This window comes from Phaenicophaeus curvirostris, chromosome 17 (genome assembly GCF_032191515.1).
Source record: "Phaenicophaeus curvirostris isolate KB17595 chromosome 17, BPBGC_Pcur_1.0, whole genome shotgun sequence".
Taxonomy (NCBI): Eukaryota; Metazoa; Chordata; class Aves; order Cuculiformes; family Cuculidae; genus Phaenicophaeus; species Phaenicophaeus curvirostris.
In genome coordinates, this window is record NC_091408.1 from 13,957,545 (window position 1) to 13,982,164 (window position 24,620).

General features: G+C 40.6%; 1 protein-coding gene across 1 annotated transcript in view; it reads right to left on the reverse strand.

The window, feature by feature from the left end:
• TMEM132B (transmembrane protein 132B) overlaps window positions 1–24,620 on the reverse strand; it is a 255,895-nt gene that overhangs the window by 63,327 nt on the left and 167,948 nt on the right. Inside the window, exon 4 of the mRNA XM_069871351.1 lies at window positions 15,031–15,217. Coding sequence (XP_069727452.1) covers window positions 15,031–15,217 — 187 coding nt within the window. The remainder of the gene's footprint in view (window positions 1–15,030; window positions 15,218–24,620) is intronic.

Consider the following 24,620-nt stretch of genomic DNA (forward strand, 5'->3'; position numbering starts at 1 on the left):
CCCCACAAGCAAAGGGAGAAGAATAATCAGTGGCTGAACGGGGCGGGGGTCACTGGAAAAAATGTGTCATTTGGCTGAAATGAAAACAGGTAATTGTATTTCTCCTTACCATCTTGAGCTATGTACTCTCAAAATCTCTGCAACATCATTAGTAGACTGAAAGGTATCGCCCAGCACCACATAAAATACACTCCCTTTTCAGCACTAGCCTCACTAGGAAGCTCTTGCATCCCATCACCTTGCAGGAGCCTGGGACTCCTGACACCATGGGGCAGCCGAGCTTCTGCTCGCCACCGTGCCACTGTGCCCCGTCCTCTCGTCAGTGTAACTGAGCTGACTCAGACACACACAACTCACTGAAAGTACACTGAAAATACCCTTCTTTAGTATCTAAAAGAGCCAAAATTTGCAAAGAGATATCTAAAAACAAGGTCCATTCAAAGATCCCATGAAGTGACTATCTGTAACACATGATGTCTTAATGACTTTCAGAAATCCAGCCATGAGATGTTATCGAAAATCTCATTTCAAATTCTATAAATATGACTCACAGTACTTCACAGTCATAGGGCTATCACACTCATAGGGCTAGAGCTTTGTTTTTAACATAGATCACTGGTCCCTAGAAACCAGACAATATTACATGGTAAACATTTCTGATTTCTATCAGCAGAGTTAGATTTGAGCTGACGATCTAGAGGCAAAAAGCTAAACAAGCTAGTCTGACACAGAATTTAATGGCATATTTTCCCTTTGAAATTCATTCTTCATTAGGTGAGCTTCAAAACAGAGGGTGAAACAATGAGTGTTTTTAACTCTGCAGCAGATCAAATGCATTTTGTCATCCATGCTGTAAGGAAGAAACAATACACTAATAAGAGATAGAGACCAAATACTGTTTGTCACTTAACTCTATAGTAAAATGAAGTATCAAGCCTGTTAAACCATGCTTGGCACACCAAATATCACAGAATCAGAATCACAGAATCACTAGGTTGGAAAAGACCCACTGGATTATTGAGTCCAACCATTCTTATCAAAATGCCACAGTATCCAAATGGCTCTGCATTTTCTTGCTATCAAACTTCAATTCTTGTGGTACCTCCTCTTTCACAGAGTCAAATCAACACTACAGGAATTAACCTGCTCCCAAACACAATGAAACAACACAAGGAGAAGGATGTGCAGGAACGGGATTGAATGAAGTGTGATTTCTGGATTATATTCTCTTCCTTTTTCCTCCTACTCTTTCCTACCACCCTACTGGAAGACTTCACAAGCAGCAACAGCAAATTCTAACAGTGATCAGTGCATATGTCAGAGCAAGGTTCTTCCTCTGCAAGAATTGAGAAGAGCACATTTGGACTCTCTCCTAGGCTCCAGTACAGGAGCCACACCAGTGCTGCTCTCAAGGCATTCAGGTTTGGGGCACTTGTATTCCCAGAAGCTGTGGAAAGCAAGCTGGAATGACAAGAGTCACTGCCATTTCAATGCATTTACCAACCCAGAATTAGAAGGTCCCAAGGATTATGCAAAACTCTATTAGCTTCTCCTTCTCCTCATCCAAAGCCTTCAGCACGGTGCCAACATTTCACTCCTTGCAACTCTCTGGATCTACTTCTTCCCATAGCTACAGTAGGGAATACATTTTTTATCTCCCAAAAAACCTGGGATCGGCAGCATCTGCTCCTCTCTGCCCTCATCAATGCTGATGTCCCCGCTCCTGCCATGCCCATGAAGGAAAGCTGCCTTCTGCCCTGGCCTGATCCTGAAAGAGCTCAGACAAGTGCCACTCAGTACAAAATGCAGCTTTGCCTTCCTGCTTCATAGGTGGCACAGTCATGCAGAATACTACCAGGCTGCCCCAAAACACTATGTTAGAGTGTCTTGATTATCTTAATAAAGCTGAAGCTTAGCATTTTCACTAAAGCTGAGGCACCTTTGGAAGAAATTTCTTTATGCACGATAGCTGCTTATAGGCTACATTACAACTCCTGAAGCGCTCTGATTGCTGCTCTGCTCCATCTTTATGATGCTATTTTAATTGAATTTAAAAAATAGCAATTACATTTAAAATAATCCTTAAGCCTAACTGATATTGGGGCCATGTAAATCAGAAGTAACTACATTAAGGTCAATGCCAGCTTTGAGCAAGAGTTGTGTTAAATAGAAATGACCATTTGAAAAGAAAAGCTTTCAGTGCAACATGTACATAAGAAATATAGTACCGTATCTGCTTGGAAACAACATGGTTTGTTTGCAAAAGCTAAAAACTATATGTATCATTCATACATATGTACACAATACAAAATTAATTCATGCAGAAGGGCTTCAGCTCGCTGTAGATCTTATAAACACAGGTTGACAATTTAATAGTCCTAATAAGACTTACTCTCCAGCTAGCAGAACAGCTCAGAAACAAACATAATTTTGTTCACGTGTGCTCATTATAGTCATGTGCTGATTTAATAAACAGAAATTTCAGTATCTCTGAGATTTCTTCTCTGCTTTACAAATGATGCCCTTTCGATAAGGGCTTCAGTTCAAATGACTGGCCAATCAGCTGTAGAGCAAGACTAGAACGCTAAGTTAATTGGCAATAAAATCAGAATGAGCACTCTGGAAAAAAATTACAGATGAGTGAAATTATTGGGTAATTGTTAAGGAACAAGAAGAGTCTTATTGGAGGTATACGAAGTAAAAGCTTTGTAGCCCCATCCAGAACACTGTCTGGGTCCTGTTAATTGCCTGTACTGCTCACAAAAGTCACTTCAGGCTGGCTCAGTGCATCCCTCTTGCAATCACTCAAGAGGTTCACTGTGCCCTGATTCCTGACCTGCAGGAGGCCCTTCTACTCTTGATAGTCTGTCAAGGGATCCCTCCATCAGCTTGCACTGAACTCCCATTGGCAAATTTTTCATAAAGATAGAGAAGCAAACCTAGAGGAACAGAGGCAACCAAACAGCCCTCCAGAGGCAGCACAGTCATATCAGCTCAGCAGAAGAGCACCTCTTAGCATTTTCCTCTGCACATTTATTATTGGAACCACTTACTCCTAACAAGAATTTAGTGTCCATGTATCCTTGGAGAGGGTTTCCTAAGAATAGTAATTCTCCACATGGATCAAAAAGTCCCAAGATCACAATAACACCTGGATGTCCTCCTACCCTTGATATATGGAGAGTGTGTTAACTCCTCCAAATACCGCGCTATTTAGAAACACCTAAGCACAGATGCTACAGGTAATTGTCAATCAACTCTGAATTACAGTTTCTTTCCAAAGATGGGGGGGGGTGCAGTACGGAATTCTGGCATCATAGATCTGATCTTCACAAAGAAATATCTCCAGAACATTACACTTTTAATAAGAAGACAGGGCAGAAAGAACATGGAAGTGGCAATGCATGCAGCCTCTGTGTCAAAGAAAGAGATTAATCACTGGAGCAGACACAGCATCGACCAGGAGCAGGGGAGGATGAGGCCATGCAGCTTGCCAGGCGCGGCTACACGGTGCAGGGAGGAGACGTGCAGTGTTGAAGAGCAAGAGTGGGGAGAGATGTCCCCTTTATCTCTCCCCTGCAGTTGCTTGCCTGGATGATCATTAATTAGTTCTAAACCTGCATTGTACATTGATGACAAGGAAGAAAAGCAATGCCAGACTTCGTATGTTCCTAAGCCCATTATCTAAAGACAGATGCCAGTGTGGGGTCAGAGCAGGCATTCCCACAGCACAGGCAATTCTGCCCCATTCCTGGTGGTGGAGAGATGGAAGTTTTTAAAGAGAAACAGGGAATAGAAAAAGCCAGCTTGATACGCTGGACTGACCTTTGTTTCATGAGGTAATCACCAGCAGTCATCCGAACTGCAAACAGCTAGCAATATGTGGTCAAATCACTGCAATTTGGTAAGCTTCAGAATTATTTCCAAGAGGAGGATTAGTGGAAAATGCTGCCTTTAGGACTTGATCCTGAGTAGCTTGCAACAGGATCTCTGAAAACACTTGGCATCAGCACTCCCTGCATATTCATTAATGTTTTGGACTATGGTTGTAACAAGTATCAGCAAGTGTATCTAATTTGATGAAAGAAAATTATTGGTTCACAGTGGAATAACATGGTGCTTTTACTCAAACAGGCATAAAACACGAGTATGAAATCCCTCATATAATCTCTAGCTATTGTCATTCAATGTTTATCATTCAACACAGTTGAATACAATGCTTATCTTTGATGGATGTGGCACACAATAGCTGTTTTCATGAGTATATCATAAATATTAATAGTATTCACAGAGCTTCTTAAAATTTGTTATGTCACTTTGCTTTCATGGAAGCACTCAAAGTGCTATTATTTTTGTCCCACCAATAGTAAATTCTCTTTTTCTTTCTTTCTTTCTTTTTTACCATCAAAATTAAATGGAAGAGTATGTTTAACTGAGCAGAGGGGAAAAAAGGATAATGGTTCACACTGAGCAATTCCAAGACCTAGTTCAGATGTCTAGAATGAGATTGAACAGGAAAAAATGCTATATTCTTTGGAAAAATACAGTTCAGCTAGAACTGAAACACTTCACAAAATTGAGGTGATTTGGCTGAAATTCCATTTTCAGAAGAATGCCAAGAAAAAAGGCTGAGATTATCAAAATGGTCCTACTCTGCCATATTCAGAATCAGGCGTTATCACTTAAGAAAAAAACCTTTTTTTTCAAAACTAAATATTGGCACATTTTTAAATGAAGTTTAACCAAACATCTCAGTTCGTCAAGGAAAAATCGTTTTCTACTGTTAAACAATTTGGATCAATCCAAATTAGCTTTTCGGAATGTCTGTTCACAAAGCATGTCGAAATCTCCTGGCTTTGTTCAGAGCGAAGCCCATGTGGGTTCTCCTCATGACATGCACTTCCCACTCATCCTTCCTCCAGCATATTCCAGAGTCAAAGTCTTCCCCCAGATCAAACTTAATAAAATCTTCAGTAGTTTGTATTTTTGTTGATACATTTCAAGAAATCTTTTAAAGTTTCCTCTTTCTCCATAAAATTCACCCTATGGTTGTCAGAACAGCCTTACAAAACAAAACCATTTAATTCTCTATGACAATTAATTTGAGGATGGTAATAATAGCAGAAGATACTATCTGTGCTACAGAGACTTAAAACCCTCCTATGGGGCATGAGAAATATAATAATACCAAAGAAGAATTTATTTTTTCTTGTTCTGTTCTCTCTCCACAGTAGTTAATTTGCTTTGAATTTAAAATCAGTCCTTCCAGTGTGGGATTTTAGTGAAGCTCAAGGCTTTAATCTTGCTCCCATGAATTAATGTTAAAAGTCACACTCAAATCTAAGATCTAGGAGTCACTGATTCTGGTTTTAGTTTTAAAACAATCTTGGTCATCCCACATATTTCTAGGATGAAGAACCATTCTGCATTGAATTTACTTTTAAGTATTTTTTCCTATGAAATGATAAACTTTGTGAATGTCAAAATCATGTTCTGTACAGTTCACTTTGCATGTACCATGAAACAGATGCACTGTGTAATTTAAAGGGAACTGCAAGGCCAAAGGTCAAAATTATTTCAAATAAGAAATACGCTTTAAGTGCAATGGATAAACAAATATAGGACATTTTGCACATAAACACATTTTAACCAGCTTCTAAAAAATGTGTAAATCATCTGGGTTTGCTAGAAGTGACTGATCCTATTCATACATTTTTGAAACTCCAAGATGGAGCCTTCTGGGGTTTTAAAACTGACCCCAGAGAGAATGATGAAAGGCCACAAAAGCTTGATGCTTTCTTATTTTAGTTTAAGGTGAAGGTAAGCTTCTTTGTAAGTCTGGGTCAATTTCCCTCTTCACACATCCCTAAATAGAAGTTATATTGCCATTAGCAAAAGTTATTTCTGTAGGAAAAATAAATTATTTATTTTTTTATTCTTTCTTAAAATTTTTAAACACCCCTTTTCTGATAGCTGCATTCAACAGTGTTCTGTGTAGGAACACAGACACTCAAATTTTAATTAGTTCACACATCTTTTAACTTGCACTGAATTAAAAAGAATGCACAGAAGAAATCTTTTCTCCAAAGAAGGGCACAAGAACACTCATGAATGAAAGCCATGGTAGAATCCGAATAATGGAAGAGGACGTAAGCTGAGCAGACTCACGGGCAAAAGCAACAAAACATGAAGAGTAGTACAAAGAAACATATAATTTCTAAGCTTTAAAATGACTGCTTATTTGACTAGAGGGTCACACAGGCATCGCTTAGTATGGAGAACTGCTGCATGTCACAGCTGGATGTGGATGCACATGAGCCTGGCTTGAGTTTGTGCCAAAACCTCAGTTTGCTTGAAGGCTTGCACGGAGAGACTACTGCTTTCCAGGCATCTGACAACATTCCCAGCACAATCCAAGCACCCCCAAGTCCTGTCTCTTTTATGCAGGGCAGAAAAACCCCAATGTTTTTGAAAGAGTTTATTTAAGTCAGTCAATCATTTTTGGAAAATCTTCCAACAAAAATATTGTACATTTTTAACTGAACCTTTAAGCTGGAACAGCACGGAGTCCTCACTGTGAGAGATACATCATAGTATGACAATGGTAGACTCTATGAATAAGAGCACAAAGCCGTGCCATCTCCACTGAAAATGAGGATTTAGTGGCATTCATTCCAAACTGTGTTCCCCCTCCTGTTCCTCACAAGATACTCAGCAGCCAAAGCTAGAAGTACAGTAAAAAACAAATAAACAAACAAAAAAAAAACCCATCAAACCCACCCTCACCTTGCTTTCTTACATTTTCTGTAACAAATAAGCAAAACGTTGCACTCAGCAATTCCTTTTCAGCCCGAGTAAAAGAAAGGGGCACCTTTAAGGACAATTTTCTTGGGTGTTCTTGTCAGTACATTTGTCAGCAGCAACTGGAGATGCTATTATTCAGCTTCTCGTTTAAAAGGAACCTCTCTGGAGTATATACAGCCATCTGTGGTTCTAAGTGATTCACAGCATTAGTAAACCATTAGTCAACCAGTAGCTTACATTTTTGGGGAGGAAACAAGATTTCTGAAGACATAGATTAAATACTTGTAGGATATTCAGAAATATTTCAGATGAGGGGCTCAGAGCCCTGGTGAAATATTGATCATTGCATTTTGTAAAAAACACTTCCGAATAATGACAGTCTGAGAATTACAATTCTATTACTATAGAAGAAAGGACCTGTAGCACATATATCTAAAACATCAGTGCTGCCAGTCACAGACCAAGCCATCATTTTCCTAGATAAAAAGAGAGCGATAGATATTCATCTATTATTAAACCTATTGTTCCTCAAGCCTTCAGCCTCAGCTGGAGCCTTCTTACAAAAAAACAGTTAAAATATATCTCTTCAATGTCTTGTTCTTTACTTTGACTAAGTTCCTTGTTGCCTAGAAACTCTCTAAAAGACCTGGATTTTTCTTTTCTTATTATTCTTTTTATCCCAACTGTTAGACAGATAACAGATTAATCCCATCACATTTATTTGTGACAGAAAGCTGGGTGACAAGCTCAAAGCTGATGAAGTGTTTGTTTCCCGTACCCCAGGAGTCAGACTCCACTGACTACCTTGCTACCAGGTATGCTTTCCATAACTATGGAAATTGGAGGTTCTATCTATTCAGAATGAGACAACCATGAGAATTGTATCACCACTGGATAGAACAGATTTACCTGTGCTATCAAGTTCTGTATTTAGCAGGACATACACTTCCACTTCACAATATCATTATATTGCAAGACCAAATCAAGCCATCTAGATTAGATCCAACTTTATAGTTTTCTGGCAGATCTGCTGGATGCTTAAAACACACCTTCCAATGCATTAGACATCAACCAGATTCACAACTTGCACCCTACTTCAATGCCATAAAAGTGATTTTAAAGTCACCACCTGCAGTGTCTGGAGTTAGTAACTGTAACATCAGAAGGCAGATTCTTTTCCCAATATTTAGTAACACATCAAAACTGAGGAACTGAAAAGAACTTCAAATGTGGTTGTGTTCCACCTCCTCACCTTGATCTGTTATTCGACTCAACATGATGAAAATGGATCACCTTCTACTTTTGGGGCCATTAGTTCCACATGTTAATCTGCACACCAGATGTTGGAAGAATCAATTATCAGGGATATTTATTGTCAAAAAGAAAACAAGCCCTACTGGAGCAATGCAGCTGCCATCTTCATCTGACACCCAGTGCATCGTGGAACGTTGAACTGAACAGCTGGGCCCAGATCTTCCAAGGTATTTAGGGATGCATTTGTATCTTGCAAGAGGACAGTGCAGAAATGCTTAAGCTAGAAGCCTGCACGCTATCTCCACAATAGCCACCTTGGTACGGTGTTCTGTCTCATTCATTTTCTAGAGGTAAAATTTCTCAAATTCTTTTTTTCCTTAAAATCTTATGGTAAAAAATTAGACAAAACTAAACATGCCTTCTCAATTCCTCCAAGGAAACCTCCAGGAGTCAAATATTTCGCCTTCTAAATAGGCTGCAAATTGAGGGAGTCATCTTCCCATCCATGAGTATTTAACTGAATTAAATCAGCTTAAACAGGTATGCACAGCTTTAGATGATAAAACAGTTTTTACATTCTTCAAAGCCACTGATCTGTGCCGTCATTAGTTCGTGACGGTATAAATCCTACCTCTTTTTTAACCAAAATTTTTTGAGATAATAAGCAATAATATTGTAGGATTTTTTTAAGTGCTTTAAAAAGTGCCTTTAGGAGTGTGAGAAGGGATTTACAAATCACTCAGAAACATGTAAAACCGAGTAAGAGTGACTTAGTTTCAATTTAATTTTCCATGCAATTTTCCATTCTCAAGAAGCTTGGTTTATTCAGGTCTGATTAACTAACGTCTGTAAAGTTTCTGGAAATATAGAACACTACATAAATACTAAATAATGATAGAGTAGCTAAGGAAAAAATAATTTGTTAATCTGCATGGAGTTTTAGAAGTTTGTGTTTATTTTCCCTATGTAAGCAGGCCCATCTAATCCCTTTCAGCTATCAGAAAATGCTCTAGCTGTTACAGGACAATACAACTTCACTTATGTGCCGCAGTACTCAGAAAATTAATTTAGCATAATTTGCAAAGTTTTACTTGTGGAGGAATACACGCACTTAGATGGTTTCATTCATTTTCAGATCCACTGTCCCTCCTAACGGGAACATTGCTGCACAGCTCCTGGCATTCAAACAGCAGCACTCCGAAGAATTTCAGAGGTTGCAATGGTTTTTTGAGCTTTGTGTTTTCTCAGCCTGTTGTCCAAAGAACTTAGAATTTCACTGACCACTTCTGAAGCAATCTGAAAACAGGTAAGTAAGAAAGAATCAACTATTTCCCTACATATCTATATCTGGGTGTCGTAAGACACCTTGTCTCAATATATATATTTTTCTACCTCTACAGCTACACAAGAGGACAATTATGCATATACCAAATTTTTATTCTCAGAAGGGGTAAATTTTCTGATCTCACCTAATCTACAGAAACAAAACCTTCCAGGAACAAAACTTCAGGCTATTGGCATAAACACTTTGGGAGATCACTTAGTTTATAAAACGATGACTAGGTAGGATAGGTGTGCGAGGCCTGGAATCCTGTGTGTTCGTCTCAGCATAAGTCAAGGAACATTGAATACTAGACACAATAAACAATCTGTTTCCAAAATTGTGTAAAATGCACACAGCAATACCATCTGGGATCAGACTGTACGTAAGGCTGGAAACAGTGCCAGTGAGACAATGAGCACTTTGCACTCTAAATTGCTTTTGAACCAGTGCTCTAGTCACCTGCTATGGGGGAACAAGGCTGGACTGAACAAAATCTAGGGGAGTTGGTTGGGAAGGGGGGACACAGGCTGAAAGATACTCTTATGTCCTTTCACGTCTCCGAACATTCCTCAAATAAAACTGAATGCGTTTTCCCATGCTACTTTGTCTGTACGCACACAGCCTGGGTCGCTTCCTTTTCCACACTCTTCTCAGCAGCTGGGAGTGATAGTATAGCTTAACGAGAGCGTTCCCCGTTACGCTCCTCTATAATGAGTGCTACAGGACTGAAGCCTCTCAGCAGGCATCTGATTCACAGGCAGAGCCATCAGAGCAACTCCACAAAGAAAGTCGACCCATTCAGCAGCAGTGGGGTTATCACAGCTGCCATCCAAACCAGCTCCTGAGGGAGGTGTAGGATGCATGCAGCTGTGACCGCCCATCTTGGTATTTTCCCTTTTCTTTGCCATGCCAGCCAGGGATGGTCTACATTTCCATAGCATCCTCTCTGTGCACTTTCCTGCCGTGCATAGTCTATGTTGCTCACCCAGAAGCGGAGAAGCAACTTTCAGAAAGCAAATATTAAATTACTAGACTGTGCTGTTTCCATCTGCCTGTCGTTTCCTTGAAAATCCCAACTGTCTGGCCCTGTGCAGTTGCTGAAACTGGATGTTTCAATTAGAAGGAGCTCAAGGATTTGGGGAGAACTGTCAGATGATGCAGAAAGCAGGCTCCCTTTCAATATGCAATTTTGTTTTATTTTCTTTCATTAGTGCTAATGTTTTATTTATTTACATATTTGAATGCACTGAATTTTGCAATAAATAACACTGAGATTTATTATATGGAGGATCATATGATTCTATGATAGACAGGAGGAATTCCCAATATTCCAAGATTGCATTTTAGTCCTCGCTCCAAAAAATACATGCTCCCACCAAGAAACCCACCCTATTTTTACATTTATCATACAGAAAGAAGAACACTTAGTTTTGCCACATTAAGTATTCACAGAATCACAGAATCACCAGGTTGGAAAAGACCTCCAGGATCATTGAGTCCAACCATTCCTATCAAACACTAAACCATGTCCCTCAGCAATTCATCCACCCGCTCTTTAAACACCTCCAGGGAAGGGGACTCAACCCCCTCCCTGGGCAGCCTCTGCCAGTGCCCAATGACCCTTTCTGTGAAAAATCTTTTTCTGATGTCCAGCCTGAACCTCCCCTGGTGGAGCTTGAGGCCATTCCCTCTCGTCCTGTCCCCTGTCACTTGGGAGAAGAGCCCAGCTCCCTCCTCTCCACAACCTCCTTTCAGGGAGTTGGAGAGAGCAATAAGGTCTCCCCTCAGCCTCCTCTTCTCCAGGCTAAACACCCCCAGCTCTCTCAGCTGCTCCTCATAAGGCCTGTTCTCCAGCCCCTTCCCCAGCTTCATTGCTCTTCTCTGGACTCGCTCCAGAGCCTCAACATCCTCCTTGTGGTGAGGGGCCCAGAACTGAACACAGGATTTGAGGTCTCACAAGTGCTGAGTACAGAGGAAGAATAACCTCCCTGGACCTGCTGGTCACGCCGTTTCTGATACAAGCCAAGATGCCATTGGCCTTCTTGGCCACCTGGGCCACTGCTGGCTCATGTTCAGTCACTGTCAACCAACACCCCCAGGTCCTTCTCCTCCAGGCAGCTTCCAGCCAGACTTCTCCTAGTCTGTAGCTGCTCAGGGTTGTTGTGCCCCAAGTGCAGGACCCGGCATTTGGCCTTGTTAAACCTCATCCCATTGGTCTCAGCCCAGTGGTCCAGCCTGTTGAGATCCCTTTGCAGCCTCCCTACCCTCCAGCAGGTAGACACTCCCACCCAGCTTAGTGTCTACAAACTTGCTCAGGGTGCACTCAATGCCTTCCTCCAGGTCATTGATAAAGACACTGAACAGGGCTGGACCCAGCACTGAGCCCTGGGGACACCACTTGTGATCAGCCTCCAGTTGGTTTTATCTTCATTTACTATCACTCTTTGGGCTTTCCTCAAAAGCTGACAAGTTTCCACTGACTTCCTAAAATCCTATCAAAGCTTAAGAATCTCAGTTCCTTTTCAGCCACAGAACACAGGCGTTGCAGTTTTTCATGGTGTTCTTTCACCAAGCTGTGTCAGATAACCTCATCTTAGGAGCAGGCAGAGAGCACGGCTGATGAGTTCTACCCTTGCCAAGGTTTCATCTATAGACTCTTCCTGGCCCTGCTTCCTTCTGTGCATCTCAAAACAGTGCTTATTAATGCACGGCTGGTTTGATACCAAAGGAGTAGCCAGAAATAATCCGCAATATCAATTCATTACAGCAAGATTGTCCGTTAATAAGGAGCTATTTTTTGCTACATAATGTGCAAAAATCAGCTGTATCTTCACTTAGAAAAATCCCCAAAAAAAACCTTTTCAGCCTTGCTACCAAATATAAATGTTAAGAACATGAGATTCGATGTTAAGGGCTTCATAAACTTGCTAAAGCAAAAAAAAAAAAAAAATCCAACACAAACACCAGCTCTTTTCATCAGGTTATTAATAAAATGTTACCATGCAGTCTCCCATACCTTTATCTAAAAAAAAGGAAGCTAGTAATGAGAAAAATATTGCCACTGCTATCCCCAGAGTCACCACAATGCAATTACAGAATAAATTATCTGGGGGCTTTTTTGATTTTCTCCTGTTTGTTTAAGAAAGTAGCATGAAAAACAAAGATAAACTCATGACCAGCTGCAGCAATGAAAGAGCGATATTCCTAACTACATGGAAGAGGATGTCTTTTTATTAAAAGAAGCAGTGGCCTACAGCAAGAGATCCACACATTAAAGCTTAGTTTTGTTTTGCAGGACTTCACAGCTAATTTCCCCTCCACTAAGCTCTTACTGAATCCTCCTCAGTCTTCTTACTGGAAAGAAATTTTTCGTGTTCGTGACACCAAGCTGCATTTCTTCATGCAAATGCTGGTGTCACTGCCACTGACACACCGCGAGGTTTTGCTAGTTCTGTCAAAATGTAAAGTAAAGTAGAGGACTGCAAGTAAAGGACTAAATGTTTTGCTCAAACTTCAAACTCCCCAAGGAACTCCATGTTTTCATCTATAAAAATTAAATGTTTAAAATGAAACAGCGGATACAGTGGAGAGGAAGAGCAAGTAATTCATGTTGTGTACAGTGGCAAAGGCATGGAAACACACCGGTTTCTGGACCCTTCTGTGACGTTCTTCTGGGGGACAAGGTCCAGGAGATGGCAAAACCCTCCTTTACAGATACCACCTGCACTCAGAGGGAGACTGGCAAATCTTGAAGAGGAATGAACACTAAAATGCATTTAGTTCAGCCAGGAACACTGGGCCTCAGGAATGTTTTTCTCTGAACACAGGATGATGCACAGTTGAGTTATTTGTTGCTCCTGACTGGGCAATGCAGTGCCAGAACCTGCACCAGTTAGTGACTGTGAAATGAAGCAGCATACAAACTGGCAAACGTTAAGGGAAAGAAGCACAAATATATAACCCGTTGCTCCTGCCCCATTCCTGTCATCAGACCTCCAGTCAGCCTTGGGCCAAGCCACTCAAGGATGCTCACATCCAGCAGCAAAGTAACAGCCCACAAGACCCCCATATAAGGACTATGGTCATAAATTCAGAGAAGACGGGTTTTGCTTTACTCCACGGTTAGTTTACAATGCGAAAGTGTCAGAGCTTAGATTAGCTTCACTTTGAATTCAGGTTCAGCCTCAGATTTTTTGCAAGGACATTTAGACACAGCTAATGTGGCCAACATCTGCCATAACTGCAAAGAGATAAAGTGAAACTCTGGCAAAACCCTGGCAGAGACAACAGCAAAGCTCTGATCCAACATTCACAATGGGCTTCTGGGTTGGATTTCCTTTTCTTTTATACCTGCAGCATTCTGCACAGCACAGACTCCAGGATATCCATTTGAAACCAGCAAGGATATGTGCAAGACTGTTGATGAACCATATTCTGTCATTATATCTGATTCACCATCCTTACTTGGTAACAGCTCATCTACACAATGAGAGTTTTGTTTCATCTCCTACATGCTTCAAAAAAAGGCACTAGAAAAAAAGTCTCTGTTGACTTTTCTGCATGTAATTCCTCCTGTATCACTGGGCTGCCTTTGGCAGTAGGAGCTGGAAACTAAAATTATTTAGTGCTTTGTTTACCTTTACAAGGATCTTTCCTAGCTTTTGTCCTAGCAGGAAAATCTAGTGGTCATACAGAGTGAAACAATATTTGTTGGTTATATGGTATAACAGACAGAAAACCAGCACAGACCAACTTGGAAAGGAAGGGCAGATGTTCACAAGAAAGGATATAAAATTTCCCAGAGTGTTTCTGAGGGGACTGGCATAACATCCAGGCTCTCTGGCTGTTTCATTCAGGCTTTCTGGATGAACATCCAGGGAGTAACATCCAGGCTCTGTGGATGTTTCTCTACTTTCACACCACAATATCCCCACTGAAATCACTGGTCATGAGGAAGCTTAAAGCTCTAGTACTAAAAAGTCCATTAGGTCCAAACGTAGGCCAAAAGTCCCTCCTAGAAAAGGTGCATTTGACTTTAGGAGGAGATCTTTGCATTTTTCAAATAAACCATTCACTTCAAGCTTTCTGCACGTGTACACCTTAAACCCTGCCTGGAAAATACAGCTGACACCTACATCTCCAGAAACTGTTCTGACCTTTCTCTGTAACTCAAAACGGACCTTTTACTAAACTGACACTTTGCAGCTCACTGGGCTTTGGTGCTCTTTGGGGAAAAGCAAAGCAGAAAACAGTCCAGTTGTTTGGTTTAGCAATGAAGTTTCCCACACACGCATACTAATATATTTCATTGAAAATGTCCCAACTAATTGCAACATTTACCCTTAGAGCACATGCATAGCAGTCACATTTATAGTCCAGAAGACAATGGCTCCAAAGGAGCTATTTCCATGCACCAGGCCAATAATCCACAAACGGTAAAGAATTTTCACAAAAGACTGAAATGGTTTCCAAGGAGCCATTATGGCATATCAGGTAAATAAAATATTATTGAAATGTATTTTTTGCATCCAAATCACTTGCAGCAGGTGCATAGGAAGTAGTGTATAATAAAATGGTTCACATTCCCTTGAATACTAACAAGAACCAACGGAAACATTCAGCAAAAAGAAGCTGCAGCAGGTTCTTACCATCGCAAGAGGAACAATTCCCACAAACATTGTCCGGCTGACAAAGATTTCAGAAACCACCAGTTCACTCAGGGAGTCATCTCGAGGGTATTCCACCTGCCAGGTAATTTGCTGGGCCCCTGCCAGGCTACTAGCGTTGTCGATCTCAAAGTCCATCTGCAGGATCTCATAGGAAGACATGTTTGCTCTGGAAAAAAAAAAAAAATTACCACATCAGTAGGATGCTCATAATAAAACAGATTTAAATTTTTCTTTTCGGTTCACCAGATTTACCATCAAATTCAACATCCAGACTTGAAGACACTGACAGAAACCTAAACCAAACCACCCACTGGGCAACACTTACACTGTATAGATAGGGTGGTGCTATATCCTTTAGTTTCCTGAAATGGAGGCACTTTTCCCGTTAAATTCAGGCGTTCATTCTCCATAATCACAATGAATTTACAGAATAATCCCGAAATCCTGGGAGATGCATTGCACAGATGTTGCTAAATTATTTAATACGGTATTATTATAATTTTGTTGCTGCAAATACTGATACTCTTAAACAACAGAATAGTTGGCCATTCCTCATGCTGTATCAGATATGAGCTCTTATGGAGGGGCAGGAGGGGGAAAGTGTTTCAAACCCAAACTTGTGTATCTCAGTGAAAAAACGGATTTGCAGAAATTATGCATGACAAAAACTGGGGGCAGATTATCCTTATCTTCAATTCATGACAATATTCTTCTCATGAGGGGAGAACTTATTGCTCTCTACAACTGTCTAAAAGGAGGTTGCGGAGAGGTGGATGCTGGTCTCTTCTCCCAAGCGATCGGTGATAGGACAAGAGAGAACGGCCTCAGGCTGTGTCAGGGGAAGTTTAGATTGGACTTTAGGAAAAATTTCTTCACAGAAAGGGTTCTCAAGCACTTGAACGGCTGCCCAGGGAGATGGTGGAGTCCCCATCCCTGAAGGTGTTTAAAAGATGAGTAGATGAGGTGCTTGGAGACATGATTTCATAGGAGACAGGTACAGTTGGAGCTGATGTTCTTTTCCAACCTAATGATTCTATGATTCTATGATTGGTGCAGACTTGTAATTATATGGCGATCATTACATATTTCTCATCTGGAAAGAAATGTTTAAAGGTAAAGAAATGGATGTAAATGCATACCATTCAGAACCATATTAAAAAAATTACTTCTACTTCTTTTGTTAACAATAACACTTCGTACTCTCATCTGGTCCAACACTGCAAATATTAATAATTAATCTTCAGTTTAGTGAGACAGATATTCTCTTCATGTTAGAGAGAAGAAAACAGACACACAGATTTAACCAATGGCACTCATAATATCCACAGCAGGAACCTGTTTAGAAAACAGATCTTTGCACTTCCAGAGTTTTACTTCCACAAAAATTAAGGTACTTTACAAAGCAGCATACAAGCTCCTGTCACAATTTCCCAGCCAGACACCTGCAGTGTGGAGAACCAATGCAGCTTCCAAAACATGGAGGTGGGATGGGAAGGCAGCGAACCTGACTGAAAATCAAATCACTTAATCATATTGTTGAAGAGACAACTGATGTTATCAATATTACTGAAGTTTCAGGGCACATGCTCATAAAATAGGCTAAAAATCTGAATTTGCAGCCTGTTAGACCGTTCTGTAATGACTTGAATGTGCTCTTACTGCGAGCATGAGAAAGCTTATTCCTGATCAAGGGATGTGTCCCCTGTCCTGTCTCAGGCTACATTTACTTGTGTGCACTCACCGTAAAGAAGCGACTCCAAGAGCTGTGGTCATAAAGTTTAGCCTGCTGCTACAAAGAACAGAGACTTAAAACATCCTTTTCCTCTTCCCAACTGCACAGAGGCAGAATCTGTTTCTGCCATATGTTTTTGAAGGCGCATTGTAAAGAAAAAAAAATCTGAACACAAATTATTGATTTTCATGTTTTGTTTCTGACAACAAACAACACAAACATATGCTTCAATGCCTGGAGGATAAATATTTTCCATGCTGACAGAAGATAATATCCACCTCCAGGCAGAACTAGAAGCTATTAAGGCATTTTTTGGGTGGCCAACCAGACAATCAGCAAAAAACTTTTATGACAAATATTATTACACAATACTAGGGATGTAATTAAACCATTTCCGTTACAAACTTAACCACTGTGGGCACCATGATGGAGTACTCAGCTTCATCATTTTCTGTGTATCACTTCTGGTTGTTTGTTTCACCTAAATTACATAAAATTAATTCGTACAGAATACAAAATTTAGAGATGAGGCCTACACTAACTATGGATCTAGATATTTCAGGGTATCTTTAGTTCTGCAGTTTAGGTTCAAGCTGTTCAAGTCAATAGTTGCCACTCACAAAAACACCCACAAGTGGTTTCAAATTCAGAACAAAACCACTGATGGAGAGTTTTGCTCTAGATTCACCACTTAAACACCATGTCAGGTTAGTCTGCACTGATAAATCCATTCCATGTCCCAATGATTGGCACTTCTCTGACCTCAGACCATCATGCCTTCAATTATTCCTTTCCTGCTTTCCTTTTCACACATCCAAAAAGTAACCATAATAGTGGTTTTGTATTTTTAAGACAGACTGTGATTAACATCTCCCAAAGAAAAGCATGTGTGTACATCTTGCCTATATAGCCAGCTGAAATAATTGCCAGGGAATAAAATGACTCTTATGCCTGTAAATATACAGAGACAATTCACTGCATCCTTAGAACAACTGTATAGCTATAAAAGACATAAGTTTCATTTAAAGGCAGACATGGTTATACACTGCTGGATTAGAAATAAGTCACTGTGCATCTAGAAAATCTTCCTCAGACCTATCTAATATTATTGTTATGAACTACAGCATAGATGACTTCCCAGGTCTCAGGACTTCCTGGGGTCCTGCTTCCAAAAAGAATCCTTATCATCACCTGGAAAAACAATGCGGCTTGTCAACTGTTTCCTGCTTTGTCTCAGAAGCAAATCACGTATCATGACATATTAATATTGATTAAAGAAGGATCAACTTCTTCTTATTTGGTTATTTGCTGAAAGAGTATCTAACTGCTGTATTAAACCATCTTTCACTTGTTTCACCAGAGTGTACAGTTGTAGAAAACCAGTAGTCATCTTTCTGGACTCCTTTATTCAGCAGCAGGTTTCCCGTTACCTTCAGAACAGCAGGTCAATGAATTTTCTCTAGAATTATGGTCTCCCTCTTTCCCTCTTCAGGACAAAGATTCAGCCTTCAAGCAATGCCAAGAGTTATGGTATCTGGAACACAGTGCCCCATGAAGTAATGCACCCTCTTTGTTTTAAGTTTCTTCCCAGGTTCCAACTATAACAAACGTATGATAAAACCTGAAAAGTGAGTTTCTTTCTTGCTCAGACTAGCACCTTCCAACTTCTGCTGCACGTGTTATCCTACAGGGGCTTCTTTCCTAGCAGGAAGATTGGTACTATATTCATAATTCTTGTAGTCTATTAACCGCCCTCTATAATACTGTGTGGGAGACCACTGACTTTTGTCACCGAAATTGAGGGAAGTTGCTAAAGTAAAACCAGAGATAAATTAAACCATAATCAAGACCTTAAAGGCCTGCATTTATGTATGTCAGCTCCATTAGTTGATAAATCCACCTTGCAACACCTGCATGTAATTTTCTCTCTGGGCTATGCAGCATTACCCTATAACCCACTTTAAAAGGAGTCATTCCATCCTGCCATGACAAATCTTCAGCTTTTACTCTGATTTGTAGCTGGTGGCCAATACGTTGGTCTTTGTAGTTGTTGTTGATCTGCAACTGCCAGGTGAAGACAAAATGCTACCAGTGGGAAAATCCACTAGCAGAGAAGACAACAACTGTAACTCATGCTCTTATCAGCCATTAAATCCTGATAACCAAACTTTATCCTATAAAGATTTTTCAGCTTTTTCTTAAGACTTATTCCATTTTTCTCTCAGATAAGTATGCACCATTGGGAAGAATCAGAGGACTATAAATCACTTCTCCTTTCCACATCGTTTTTCTCTTTTTAGTTAAATATTTCTATTGTCCAGTGAAGTCTTTTCCTGGTTTAGAAGGATTTTGCCAAACACTAGTTTAGAGGAGCAATAAAAAATAAAGTCAAAATTACTTTTATAAAAAAAAAAGATTATTTCCTGCAAGCACAAGGAAGAGACCTTATAATTTTAGGCAGCTGGCATGCTTGCTAATAAGTCCATTTCTATGGAAATGAGTTCATAACTATTAATTTTGCCTGCTCCTGATCTATTCTTGATGAGCCTTTCAAATTTAGAAAAGCACTTCATGATTCTCTCAATTTGGTAATTACTAACTCCCTTTGATGAATCCAGCCCAGTGTTTCAGACATGAGACATTCATTACACAGTTTTCTTTCTGGTGAGAGGAGAAAAAGAAACCATAGGCTTGGATTTATTTCCTCTTACAAACTCCAGTAAGTAGGCCTCTTCTTCACATTTCAATTTATAATCCTACTTGTATACTTTGACAATATTGCCTCTGCTAGGTGCCTGAAGAACCCCCAAAACCTCCAGATTTCAGTACCATTTCCTGTTGTCTTATATACAGCCTTATATATACCCTTAACACATTGAAACCGGGTCCCCAACAGCCCCATCAGGCTTTCTAAAATATACAGCCTTCATTCCGTACACAGCAGTTAGGAGGCAAGTGATCCTTGCGTACAGAGTTTTAGCACATAATGGTAATTCCATGCCAAATAAAGCCAACCGTATCTCCAACCAACTCCAGAATAAGAAGAGTTAATCAGGACATGAAAATGTTGCAGGTCAAGGGAAGGGATTCTCCCCCTCTATTCCCCTCTTGTGAGACTCCTCCTGGAGTATTGTGTCCAGTTCTGGAATCCTCAACATAAGAAGGAGATGGAACTGTTGGAACAGGTCCAGAGGAGGCTACAAAAATGATCAGAGGGCTGGAGCACTTTCCGTATAAGGCCAGGCTGAGAGAGTTGGGGGTGTTCAGCCTGGAGAAGAAAAAGATCCAAGGAGACCTTATAGTGACCTTCCAGTACCTGAAGGGGCTACAAGAAAGCTGGGACTTGTAGTGATAGGATGAGGGAGATTGGCTTTAAATTGGAGAGACGTAGATTTAGACTAGACATAAGGAGGGGTATCCTCACGATGAGTGTGGTGAGGCACTGGCACAGGTTGCCCAGGGAAGTTGTGGCTGGAGGTGTTCAAGGCTTGGGCAGCCTGATCTGGTGGGAGGTGTCCCTGCCCAAGGCATGGGGGTGGAACAGGATGAACTTTAATGTCCCTTCCAACACAAAATATTCTATGTTGCAAAGTCCTAGACCTGGACTCATGTCCTGTATGGGACACATCCAGGTGGTCAGTGTCAGGCATGCAGAGCCTGCCCGCCTTGCTCAGTTGTCAAGTTGTACCCAAAGTAGTTCCGCTAGACATACATCAAGCCATAAAGGAATGAGCAGTCCACCCAGAGGCAGAGCCTCTCCTCAGCTGAAAACACATCAGTGGAACAAATCACAGGCTGCACAAACCACTATAACAATAAGGCTTGGGTTTCAAGTGCTCCTAAGCACCCTGGAGAATTCTTACATCTATCATGTTACCTTGTTAAATAAATGCTGATTGATCTTCTTCCTGAATTTGCTAGTGTATGCAAACTGGATGAAATACATATATTTTTTTTTTTAAATCTGAATCTAAAAATATCCAGCATCAGGTTTTGTTTCTCTGCATTTATTACCTTATTAAGTATTCATATGGAATTACAGAGGCTTGTCTTTTTACAAAATAACAGATCATTTTGAAGGTCCACCATAGCTCTAATGTTAGAAGTTTTAATAAGTACTGCAAAATCACCTGGCATTGAAATATTAGTGAATATAATTTATTCCTAATATTGTCTAAGCCAGACATGGAATTATTGAATTAAGTACCGGAATGAGACACAGTGATTGATGTTATGATGGCCATGACAGTCTAAATAGTTAGGAGTTACCTTGAATAAATAAATGCGTATTATTAGCTATTAAGAAAGATTTACATTGCTAACCAGATTGAAAAGCCTGCCCTACACCTTTGTAGAGAGGATGAAGTATGCAGAATGCCACAGTGGAGTGTGGCAGCAAGGGCACTTTGCAGCGGCTCCGCTGGATGTGCCACTGGTGCATGGAGGGCTTGCTGGCTCACGTTGCTGCTTCATCAACAGTTTATTTGATAGAAGTCAGACCCTTTTATTAGTGCAGTTGGCTATTACAGGAAATCATGAGTTTCATTCATTCATAAAATAATATTTTCCGTAAGTGGCAATCTGTTTATGAGGCCCACAGCAGGGTAAACAAAACTCTAAAAAAAAAATAAATAAATGGAGCAGACACTAGGTAATTGAAAATAATAAAATGTCTGGTAGCATGTCGCTTGAGAATCTTTTCAAGGTTAATAATGGTCAACTCTTACTCGCTCTGACAAATTGTCACCAAATTCAATGAGAACAGGATTATATAAGCAAGTTTTATTAGTTTATAAAATATTTCAGTAATACAGGTCTCACTCTTCTGATCTCAAGAGGATTAATTTCATAAGTGTGGTTTACTGAAGAGCAAACACTTACAAGAGGAGGCTTTTCAACAACTGATTGGAAATGCTCAACACCCTAATTTCCCACTGAAGTCAAATGAAGCAGCAGACAGCCAGGACCTCTTGGGGAAAAGATCCAGATTAAAGGTCCTGACCTTCTTCCCCTACAGAAATTAAGAACCCAGTAGACCAAGATGAAGGAAATGAGAGCAAATACCTACTGACAGAGCAGCATCCAGTTTCTGCATCACGAGGATTTGCATACTGTCAGCCTTTATACTTTTCTGAGTGCCTCTTCTCTGAACGCGGACACTGGGTAACAAGAGGTGGCAGCAGCTAATACTTTTAAAGCCAGGCTATCTTCAAGCAGCTGCAACATCCCTAAGCACACACCCTGCCTGGGAACTACTTACTGGGGTGACATGGCTACACCTTGTGTTACAGACAAAGTTTGACTTGACAACGGATGTTAAAAGCTGCTAACTTAAACCCTTTTCTCCCAGCATACATCATTTTCATTAGGCTGTAAGGACATAAAGCTGTATACAAGCTTGGAAACAGCCTCCTCGGGCAGTTTGCTGGGTAAGGGCCTCATCCTGAGGAGTGCTGGAGACATGCTTGGCTGGAGCCCAGCATAAATAAGTGCAGGTATCCCTGTCAAGCATTGCAGCATCAATGAGCATCCCTAGAAGCTAGGGCTAACTACCTGTGAATCCTGAGCATTTTTGCAAGCTTTTCCATCGATTTGAAACTGTTCAGATGACAGTGGCACTACGCCTTATTATGGAGGTCCCAAAGATTTTTGTTTTGCTGAGGGAAACTGGACATTTAAAGGCATGACAGCAGGCACAAACACTTGAAAAAAGAGCCCTGCTCACTCTTCTTGCCTGCCACAGCACAGAAGTGCAAGTAAGAAGTCCTAGACATTGAACAAAGACAGGATGCATGGTAGGTTGGAAGTATATCTGTGGGGATGGAAAATATTTGCTTGATTTCCTCTTGCGATGCATTTCACAATCACAATTTACAATGTGCTCAGTTGTCAAACAGAGAACTTGCTCTGTTGTCCAGTTTACTTTATACCAACTACAGGATTTTTCAAAGCATTTCTTGTTTTTCTTTCACTGCCATAAAAATTCATGCTCCTCACAGCTGCACAGGCAATGTGAATGGCTACAGAGGGTAAAACCAAGCTGCTAAATCTGTTAAGAATGTATAGATTGACACAGCAGTTTTTAATAATCCATTAAAAGCCATAAAAACAAGAAGAAAATATTTCTGCTCGAAACTCACCACCAAGACCAGATATTATTCATGTTATTTTGCTTAGCCAACATTTTCCCACAACTGAAAACAATAAATCTAGATAATGAGCAAACCTTTTAAGCTCTTCAGCTCCTTCCACTGCCAATTCACAATTGTACTGCTCACTAACAACTTGCAATAACTTCCACTTTATTTGATTTTATCAACATCATCATGACAACCCTGGAGACAACTGAGACAATTGCTTCAATTATTTCTATTTGCTTCCATTCTTGTGACAGTGTACAGAAATTCTTCCGGTAAAAAGTGTCCTCAGATACTAGTTTAGGTGGCCCTTAACAAAACAGAACTTTTAGGACCAAATTCAGTATGGGTATAATTGGTTTGCTCTGTTGGTAACATGTATAACTGGGCACTGGGACTCCATTTGTTCCTTTGTCATGACTCTCCCCTTTTGAAACAGCATGCAGTCTTTTGGGGTTTAAAAAAACATTTTGATTGCTCTGGAATGCTTTTCTGACTACTGTTTAGAACCTCTTTATTGCTGTGCTCTGTAGTTCTTAAAATAAAGCTCCTCTGCTAGGAGAAAGCATCTTGCTGGGGAATACAACAAACTTGGCCAGTAAGAAATTGGGGTCAGGGTTTAGCTGATGTTGGATGCAAATATAGAGGGAGCTATTGTTGTTTAAAAAATAGGAATGATTTTGTGATGGAAGATTTATACTGAATCCTAACCAGTTAATAAATACCAACAGCCCAAATGCTGCTTGTAATTTTTCTTTAACTATTCAGAAATTCTTACATATTTACATATCATGATCATATGGTGTATTTTCAACACCGCTGTACAAGCAGCTGAAATATATTACAAAGCAGAGATGGATTTTTAAAAAACAGTGACTGAAAATTCCAGATAATAAATTCAGTGATACAAGAACTTCTTTGCAATGCAGGATCCTCACATACAAAGTCCTTCCCTTCACAGCTCCCTTTAAGTACTGAAAGGCCACTATAAGGTCTCCCCAGAGCCTTCTCTAGGCTAAACAAGTCCAATTCTCTCAGCCTGTCCTTGTATGGGAGGTGCTCCAGCCCTCTGAACATCTTCATGGCCTCCTCTGGACTCGTTCTAACAGATCCATGTCCTTTCTGTGATGAGGACTCCAGGTGAGTTCTCATGAGAGCAGAGTAGAGGGGCAGAATCCCCTCCCTCGACCCACTTCTTTGGATGCAGCCCAGGACACGGTTGGCCTTCTGGGCTGCAAGCACACACTGCCAGCTCCTGTTGAGCTTCTCATCTACCAGCATCCCCAAGTCCTTCTCTTCAGAGCTATTCTAGGTCCATTCTCCACCCAGCCTGTAATTGTGCTTGGGATTGCCCTAACTCAGGATGTTGCATTTGGCCTTGCTGAAGTTCTTAAGGTTCACATAGGTCCACCTGCCAAGGTCCCTCTGGATGTCACCCTTTCCCTATAGCGTGTCGACCATGCCACACAGCTTGGTGTCATGGGCAAACTTGGTGAGGGTGCCCTCAATCCTACCGCCTATGTCTGTGACAAAGTTGTTAAACAACACCAGTCCCAATATCGACCCCTTAGGAACACCACTCGTCACCAGTCTCCACTTGGACATTGAAACATTGATCACAAATTTATTGTGAGTCTCAGGAAGAGTGACTCTCGATGACAGCTCCTGAACTCATGTAAGGCTCTTGACTTTTCCATTTA